The 9,189-nt window shown below is 53.2% G+C and overlaps 1 protein-coding gene across 1 annotated transcript; it reads left to right on the top strand.

Moving 5' to 3' along the window:
* The first annotated feature begins 525 nt into the window (after window positions 1-525).
* Window positions 526-8,022, top strand: LOC106729130 (zinc finger protein 501). The gene is made up of 4 exons (XM_032487393.1): window positions 526-627; window positions 2,338-2,529; window positions 4,877-5,266; window positions 6,581-8,022. Exons 1-4 carry the CDS (start codon window positions 526-528, stop codon window positions 7,196-7,198), a joined length of 1,302 nt encoding a protein of 433 aa, XP_032343284.1. The 3' UTR covers window positions 7,199-8,022.
* The last annotated feature ends 1,167 nt before the right edge of the window (window positions 8,023-9,189 follow it).

The raw sequence follows: 9,189 nt of genomic DNA, 5'->3' as shown, positions 1-9,189 counted from the left end.
TGGTGGTTTACCTATAGCATCACCCCCCAAACCCCAGGAGACAGGCACTGTGCCCGTTTTCCAGCTGGGGAAAATAAATCAGAGAGATTCAGTAACTTGCCTAAGGACACACAGCAGAGGAGGGTAGTTTGCCCCCTCAGCTTCCAACCCTGCACTTACAATGGCTCTCATTTTAGCAGAAAGAGTGTGGGGATGGAGTCAGACGCAGCTGACCCCCAATACGACTGTCACGCCCTTGTTGAGGCTCCTCTGTGAGCCTCAGTTTCTTCATGAGGAAAACGAGGATAATAGTAACTCTCCAAGGCGGTTTTGAGAACTGAAAATACTGTGCTTACACTGTCTAGCGCATGCTAAGGGCCTCGGTCTTTGGTTATTATTATATATCAGTCCTCCTTATTTCTTTTCGGGAGACTGAAGCTGTGGGTTGACGTCTGAGGGGGTTTGAGTGATGCTGCAGAAGGAGGGAAAACTCTCTTTGTCAACTGCCTGATAAAAAGCAGCCTCTGGACCAGAAATTCATTACGCATGCGCACCCGGGGTTGGGGCGTGAGGGGCGAAAGGGCTGCTGCCCCGAGTCCTTCAGTGGATGGAGACTCCTGTGAACCTGCAGTACACCTGGACTGCAAGGTGAGGCGCGGGAAGTCTGGGAAGACACGGATCGAATCTGAAAGGCACCGGGGGAGCCAGACGCCCAGCCAGTCTCTAGTTGAAGGGACTCATGTCTGCCCTCCCGCCTCGGGTAATGGTCTCGTCCGATTCCCGTTCCCGTCTCCCACTCCGGGACATACCAAGTTTGCAGCAGAGGGATGGAGGGAGGGGGCCTGGGTGCGGAAGGGATCATCGGGGGGCGAGATCATTGCGACGGAGGCCAGAAGAAAAGGGCGGAAAGGGGGAAAGGGGGCCCAAGCCGTTGGAAGAGAAGCGGAGTGGCCTTCAGGAGGCTCTTGTTTGAAGGGGGCGGGGCCTGGGAGACCTTTGTCAGGGAAAGAAGGCGGGGCCTCTAGATGGGTGAGATCATTGGGTGGGGAGGCGGGAGGTTGGGGTGGGCCAGTTCACTGTGTGTCCCTCTGAGAGGGATGAATTTGGTTGGGAGAGACCATTGTACGGGGAGATTTGGGCAGTACTGGGGTGACTTCTGCGCATATGAATGGAGAGGGCCAGGGTGAGTGTTGGCCCGAGTTACAGGTTTGAATTGTGCCTTGAAGCAGGAGTAGAGGGTCTGAGATGTGGGCGAACCACAGGTGCAAACAGGTGGAAGAGTTAAGGATCTACTTGCAGAAGGATGGGCTGCCTGTTGGAATGTAAGGTCCACAGGCTGGAGAGTGTGCAGGGGGCATATCAAAGGCTGAGGGGCCTGACCCTGTCCTATGGTGCTGGGGAGCCATGGGAGAGTTGTGAGCAGGAGAGGGGCAAGATCAGCTATGGGTGTAGAAAGACCTTTCTGGGGCCATCTGTGGGACGGTTTGGAGTGGGGAGGCAGGAGGTGAGAGGCCAGAAAGGAGGCTGGGGTGATGATCCTGGAGGAGAGGCAGAGACCTGAGCTGAGTCAGGGGCTGTGGGGACAGTGGGGAGGATACAAGACCAAAGCAAATTCTGGAAGGATGGGGTCTGGGGACTGACTGATGGGGGAGTAGGGAATGAGAAGGAGGAGGAGAGGAAGAGGAGGAGGGAGGGATGAGAACCTCCCTGGGTGGACAATGAGGCCGCCCACACATGAGGACCCTGGGAGGAGCAGTGTGTTTGGAAGAAGACTCTAAGGTGAGTACAGATGTCGTGAGTGTAAGGGACCTGCGGGTCATTCAAGGAGTGAAGTCCCAGTGCTATCAGCTGTGGTTGGTCCTTAGTACCACGAGGGTGATTGGGCCAGCTAGGGAGAGAGAAGTGATGTGAACTCAAAGATTCAGTTCAAGAGGTCATATTGTGAAGGGTCTTGAACGCCTGGTCAGGGAGCTCATTTTTCTACTGGGGCACTGGGGATCCAGGGGAGGAATGTGAGCAGGGAGGAGGCAGGAACAGCTCTGGTGGATGGAAAGACTCCTCTAGGGCCACATGGGGGATGGACTGAAGAGGGGAGACTGGAAGCAGGGAGGCCAGGGAGGAGGCTGGGCAAGGACAGGCAGGAGCTGGATTCAGGGCTGTGGGGATGGAGAAACCAGTGTATAGTTGGTGGCTGAGGCCATGGGAATACCTTTCATCTCCCCGAGGGCGGTCTTGGAGAGAGATGGCCTCCCTGAGTCCCCTGGGCCGAAGAAACCTGGGAGGAGACCTCTCTCCTGACACCAGCAGCATGGAGAAATCCCTCCCTGACGCCTGCGGTGTCCCTTTTCTCTTCCTCAGCCCCCTTTGCCTCCTCACCCCACCTCACGGTCACTTCGGCACCCAGAGCCCAAGGGCTGGGTCAGGGACAGACCCCACCCAATGAAGGCGGGAGATGGAGAAGTGGGTCCCGGAGACCCCTCAGACTGTCTGGGGTTTGGTCCATCTCAACTGAGGATACACCCCAAGGAGACCGAGATCCCAGAAGAAGAGGTGAGCGCCTGGATCCCCACCCATCCCAGGAGCTGGGTCTCAGGAGGAATAGGGATTCAGGCAGCTGTAGGTTTGATTCCCAGCTCTCCTGCTTCCTAGCTTCGTGATTTGTCACACGGACACGTTCCTCTGAGCCTCAGTTTCTCCTTCTGTGAAAATGGCATCTTTCTGGTTGTGGGGATTCCAGGAGATGGTGTCAGATCCTGAGCAGTTGCAGAACAAAAATATTTGTTGTTTTGGTACCCAGAACAGGAGGCAGTGGTAGATGTATGGAGTGCTGGTTCTCTCAGGAGAGACCATCAGTGCTAAATGATTTTGGAATCATTCCTGTGCCTCTCTGGAGCCTTGAGTCCCCATCTATCAAATGAGAGTTCATCATTATAGGGGTAGGATCTTGTGAGTTCAAATCCCACCCCTGCCTCTTACTAGCTGTAAGATGTGATCCAGGTGTTTCTTAATTTCTGAGCCTCAGTTTTCTGTCAGAAGGGAATAATGAAAGTCCCCACCTCCTAGAGTGAGTTCAGGGAGTTAATACACATGAATGGCTCCGATGAGTGCCTGCATCCCCTAAGTAGCCAATAAATATTAGCTGATGACGAATCAGCTGTCACCGAATCCGCAGGTGAGTCTGGATTTGTGAGGGCTGCTTTCAAGCCAGACTTGCTAGATTCAAACCTGGACTCTTCCACTTCCAAGCTCTGTGACCTCAGGCAAGTGACTCACCTCTGAGCATCTATCTCCCTGCAGATGACTGGGTTATTGTGAGCACTCCGTCTGGTACCTAGTATCCAGAAAGTGTTAAATCAAGGCCAAATAAAAGATTCCAATTAGCAGTGTCCCCTCTGTGGTTTCAGTGGCACGTGGCACGTATTTATTTCCCATGGCTGCTGGAACCAATGACGACAGACTTGATGACTTAACACTACGCACATTTATTTCTTACAGTCTGGCGATCAGAAGTTCAAAATCAATTTCACAGGGCCGGAATCAAGGTGTCAGCAGGGCTGGGTTCCCTGTGAAGCCTCAGGGGAGAAACCACTTCCTTGCCTTTTCTAGGGCTGTATTTCTTATATTCCTGGGCTTCTGGCCCCTTCTGCCATCTTCAAAGATCCTGAATTTAATCACATCTGCAAAGTCCCTATTACCATTAAAGGCAAGATCTACAAGTTCCAGGGATCTAGGACCTGGCTATACTTAGAGACCGGTATTCAGCCTGCCATATGACAAGAAACCCAACTCAAAGTTGCTTAAATGACAAAAAGTAATTTATTGCCTCTCCTAACCAAAGAACGGAGGAAGGATGCTTCAGGTGTAGCTAGATCTAGGTGCTTATCAGGAAGCTCTCTCTCTCATCACTTGGTGCCATTTTTTTCCTATGGACATTTCATTGCCAGGCTGACTCTTCCCACGGGGCTCAAAAGATGGATACAGGCAGCTCCAGGCTCACATCCAAAGATAAGTGCTGTGGAGAAAAGTAAAGCCAGGAAGCCAGTAGGGAGAATCAGAGGAGGGGCATGGGTTTCAGTTTTAAACAGAGTGGTCAGGAATGGCCTCAGGGAGAGGTGACTTTTGACCAAAGGCCTGACAGGTGAGGGAGGGACCCTGCAGCTGTCCAGGCGAAGAGGGTTCCAGGCACCAACTCTGTTGAGGAAGCTGAAGGAGACCTTGAGTGCGGCCAGAGTCTAGTGAGCCAGGGGAGAGGGCGAGAGGTGGGGTCAAAGAGGGAACGCAGGCGGGTCGTACAGGGCCTTCCCCGGGTCGCCGTGAGTACTTGGGCTTTTCTCTGAGTGAAAGAGCCAGGGTAGGGCTCTGAGCGAAGGGACGTGAGCTGACTTAGGTGTTAACAGGCGCCTCCTGGCGGCCGTGTGGGGGACAGACCTTGAAGGCTCCAAGGCCGAGCAGGGAACCTAGGGAGAAGACAATAAACAGCAATAGCCCCGGCAAGAGATGGTTTTGGCTTACGGGAGGGTGGGGGCCGTGCAGATGATGATAAGTGGTCCAGTTCTGGATGTATTTTCAAGTTAGAGCCAACAGACTTGATGAGGGATTAGATGAAGGTGTGTGAGAATAGGGTTTCCGATCTTTGCCCTGAGCACTTGGAAGGAAAGGAAGGAGCTGCCTTTTGCTGAAACGACGGCGTCCGCAGGAGCCGAGTTAGGGGTGGGGACATCAGAGTTTCCGTATTAACTCATTTAATCCGCATCGCAGCTCCAGGAAGGGAGGTCCCGTTGTCTGCCCATTTCACAGACGAGGCGACCTCAGCCCCAAGCCCACCGTCCGTCACGCCTGGGCCGCGGTGGGATGAGGGGATGACCCGAGGACTGAGACCCCTCTCCTCCTCTCCCAGGCGCCCGGAGGGGCCGAGCCGGAGGCTGTGACCCTGGTGCAGCTCATCGACGAGCACGGGGAGTACTCGACCGCCTGCCTCGTCCGCAGAGGGGCGGCGGTGGGGCGCTCTGGGAAGGCGGTGCCAGGCTCGCTGCGTGAGGTCCCCGAGGGGCCGGCACGGCCCAGGCCGTTCAGCTGCGCGGCGTGCGGGAAGGCCTTCAAGCGCTCGTGGGAGCTGCTGAGCCACGAGGTGGTGCACACGGCGGCGCGGCCCTTCCGCTGCGGCCTGTGTGCGGCCGCCTTCAAACGCCACTCGGACTGCAAGAGCCACCGGCTGGTGCACAGCGACGAGCGGCCGCACGGCTGCGACGCCTGCGGCAAGCGCTTCAAGAGAGCCAGCAACCTGCAGGTGCGGAGCGGGGGGCGGGGCCTGGGCGGGGCCTATGGGGAAAGGGCGGGGCATTGCAGTGGACCAGAAGTGGGCGAGGCCTGAAGGGAGGGGCGGGGCCTGCGGGAAAGGGGCAGGACGATGAACCGGAGGTGGGCGGGACCTGCAGGAAAGGTGCAGCTTAGGTTGGTGGATGGGGTGCAGCGCCAGGTCTGAAGGGAGGGAGTGAAGCTTTCCGGGACTAAGATGAGCAGGGCCTTGGGCTGGAGGTGAGTGGGGCCGAGTGGGAAAAGCAGAGCCCAGCGCAAGAGGGAGAACAGGGCTGGGGCTGTAGGGTGACCAGGCGGTACAGGTGGGGAGGGGTTAAAAGGATGTGGAGGTGGGCTAGAATGTAGAAGTGGCCCTGAAGATGTTAGGGGAGAGGCCTAGAGAAAGGAGACTTGCTACCGAAGGAGGTGGCAGTTAAGATGGTCATGAGACCATAGGAAATGGGGATGGGTTTTCGAGGAGGGTAAGAAGGAGATCAAGGTCAGAGCTGGAGGAGAAGGTACTGAAAAGGGAGGCTTCCATGTCTGGGGAAAGGGAGGGCATGTGTGCTGAAGAGCATGATGGGAGGAAACGAGAGGCCTGGGTTAGCCTGGAGGGAGCCCCGTCCTCGGAGCCCTAGCCTGGATCCTTCCTGTTACTGGGTGCTGCTCTGAGCCTCTCCTGATGCCCCTCCTTCTGTGGCCAAGGGGACAAGAGACCCTGGAATTCCCTGCCCAAGGAGCCCCAAGGCTGCTTCCAGGGCTTTCTCCAGATCCACCGTCCCGAGGGTGCACTTTGCCCTGCCTGGCGTGTGCTCTCTAGGCTGGGAGGGTGTCAGGGAGCCTGGGGCATGTGGGCTGGGCTGCCCCAGTGTGGGTGCGATATCCCCTGAGGCCTGGGAAGCCCCAGCCAGCTCTCCTGGGTCACCAAGTTCTCATGTGGAACTCTGAGGGTTCCAAAAAATACACATTTCAACCTAGCCTTGCAGGTCATTGTGAAAGTCTATTTGTCAAGGTAGGAAGAAGACATAGTTTATCTAACAGTTTGATTTATAATTTTTAAATGTTTAGGGGGAGGGTAGAATGCAGTGAATAGAGTCTCAGTGGTAGAGCGTGTGCTCAGCATTCACGAGGTCCTGGGTTCAATTCCCAGTACCACCATTTTAAAAAGAAGTCAAAAAAATGTTTAGACAATTGGTATATGTACGTACATGTGGTCTCTCTTCGGGAGACAAGTACCAGGGTGAGTCTACCCGGAGAAGCGGGTCTTGCAAAGGTCATCTGCTTTTCCTCACTCCCTGTCCCCCAGGAGCACCGGCGCATCCACACGGGCGAGCGCCCCTTCTCCTGCCCATCCTGCCCGAAGCGCTTCAAGACCCCCTATGAGCTGCACCGCCACCAGCGGCTGCACGCGACCGCGCCCCCATTCCCCTGCCCAGGATGCCGCAAGGCCTTTGCAGCTGGGCCTGCCCTGCTTCTGCACCGACGGCAGCACTGCGAGGACCAGCCCCACGCGTGCGCAGTGTGCGGCAAGCGCTTCGCCTATGGCCACAGCCTGCGGGTGCACGAGCGCGCGCACACGGGCGATTGGCCCTTCATCTGCAGGCTGTGTGCCAAGGCCTTCAAGCAGTCCAACGTGTTGGCCTCTCACCGTCGCGTGCATTCGGGCGAGCGGCCCTTGCCCTGCGACACCTGCTGCAAGGCCTTCTCCCGGCCCTCGCTGCTCCTGCAGCAGCTCCGCGGGCACAGCCCTGTGCGCCCTCACGCCTGCCGCTTCTGCCCGAAGCTCTTCAAGGACCTGAACTACCGTGCTGTCCACGAGAAGGTGCACACGGGGGACACGCCCTACAAGTGCGGCATCTGCAGCAAGGGCTTCGCGCATCCCAGCAACCTCCTGCAGCATCAGAGGGTGCATCGGGATGGGTGAGGGCTGGGTACCAGGCAATGGAGGACCAAGGAGGGCCCAGGATCCCCAGAGCTGGAATGAAGGGTGATCAGGTCCAGTTGAGGCCCTGGTTAGGGCAGTGCCATCCAACAGAACTTTCTGCAATGCTAGAAAGATTCTGCATGGACGCCATCTAATATGTTAACCACCAGGCCCATGTGGTCCTTTGAGTGTCAGAAATATGGCTAGTGCCCCTGTAGAAGTGATCTTTTTTTCTTTTTTGGGGGGTTGCTTTTTATTTTGAAATTGTTTAAGTCTCACAAAAATTGCAAGAATAGCACAGAGCCTTCCCCTCTGCCCTTCCCTCAGCTCCCCCCATGATACTACCTTAGATACCCACAGGACATGGTGAAAACGCAGGAGATTGATTCTGGTACAGTTCTGTTAACTCAGGTACAGACCTTATTCAGAGTTTGCCAAAACATAAGTGAATATTTAAACTCACTACATTTTAAGGAGCTTCATGGGGAGAGTATAGCTCAAGTGGTAAAGTATGTGCTTAGCACGCAGAAGGTCATGGGTTCAAACCCCAGTACTTCCACTAAAAATAAATAAACCTAATTACCTTCCCCCGAAAAATGCAGTAGAATCAAATCCCACTGAGGAATACCAAGTCTGAAAAACACCTTTTGAGCTGAGCGTATTTATATAAATAAACAGCAAATTTCTCTTCATGTCAAGATGCCCTTAAACATTAACCTTCCTCCCTCCCCAATTCTAGTCATGACGAAGGTAAAACAAACTCAATTCATTGTTATCAAAGAAAAAGGTGCAGAATCTAAGAACGGCCTTACAAGGGGCATTTTGGAAAAAAAAAAAAAAAGAAAAGAAGAGGCATTTTTCAGTGTGACCCTCCCATCCTGTTCTCATGCCAAGTACAAGGATCCTCATCATTCAACACGGTTTTGATTGTTACCAGCATCACACATCACACAGGATTGAAAAGTACACCTGCAGCTGTTATCACTGCCTTAAGCCCTCTGGTTCTCTGCAGTCCAGTGGACTCAGGGTGCTCATGAGAGCATTTGCTTATGCCAAACAGATGACTTGGTTTACAGTACATTAACAGAAATTTCATATACATCCAAAGTCCACAACTCCATTATAAAGTTCAGGAGTCAAAAATTACATGAGTACCAGGGCTAGAAGGTCCTGTAGCCTACCTGTCCCCTTCCCAAATGCCTAAAAAAAAAACAAACAAAAAAACAAAAAACAAACAAACAAACAAACAAACAAAAACTATGAAGTAGGAATGTGCACCTGTCTTTGGAAACAATCAATTTTTTTTATTTTATTTTATTTTTATTGAAGTATAGTTGATTTACAATGCTATGTTAATTTCCAATTTTCAGCATAGTGATTCAGTGATAAATATATATGTATTCTTTTTCACTGTAGGTTATTACAAGTTATTGAATATAGTTCCCTGTGCTACACTGTAGGTCCTTGTTGTTTATCTATTTTATATACAGTAGTTTGTATCTGCTAATCCCAGCGGATACAATCAATGCTTTTACAACTTGGATTTTCCCCTTGGATTTGTCCAAAATTCAAAAGGTGCCAAATTCCAACAAGTTGAGGAAAAAGAGAGTGAGGAAGGGTTCTGCTCACTTGAAAATTCAGTGGCTCCAGTGACGTGAAGGGGAAGTAGGGGGTCTCCTTTTTTCTCACATATTCAGTGCCCTCTCCTGAACTGAGTTACCTCTGGTCTGGGATGAGGACAGGAGTGAGAAATGATGGACATCACCTACATTGACTGCTGAATATTCAGTTAATAACATCCCCTCTGTGGTTGCCCGAAACTATTGTTCTAGCTCATCTGTGGACGAAGCAAGGACAAGAAGTGGGTCCTACAACGACACCATCTCCAGCAGGCATTGATGTTCCCTTTTGAACTTGCTAGGACCGTGGACTCTCAAGGTTGCCCATCCAGGTTCAAATCCCAGCTCTACCACTTAGGGCTTGTGATGTTG

Source organism: Camelus ferus, chromosome 9 (genome assembly GCF_009834535.1).
Source record: "Camelus ferus isolate YT-003-E chromosome 9, BCGSAC_Cfer_1.0, whole genome shotgun sequence".
Classification (NCBI taxonomy): domain Eukaryota; kingdom Metazoa; phylum Chordata; class Mammalia; order Artiodactyla; family Camelidae; genus Camelus; species Camelus ferus.
Note: the sequence above shows the minus strand (reverse complement) of the source record. Positions and strands in the feature narration are given on the sequence as shown.

Bases quoted from the DNA above. Each gene is read 5' to 3' on its own strand.
- LOC106729130 (XM_032487393.1), top strand. From the start codon at position 526: ATGCGCACCCGGGGTTGGGGCGTGAGGGGCGAAAGGGCTGCTGCCCCG. The intron at 628-2,337 runs GTGAGGCGCGGG...TCTCTTCCTCAG, and splicing joins CAGTACACCTGGACTGCAAG to CCCCCTTTGCCTCCTCACCC. The intron at 5,267-6,580 runs GTGCGGAGCGGG...CCTGTCCCCCAG, and splicing joins AGAGAGCCAGCAACCTGCAG to GAGCACCGGCGCATCCACAC.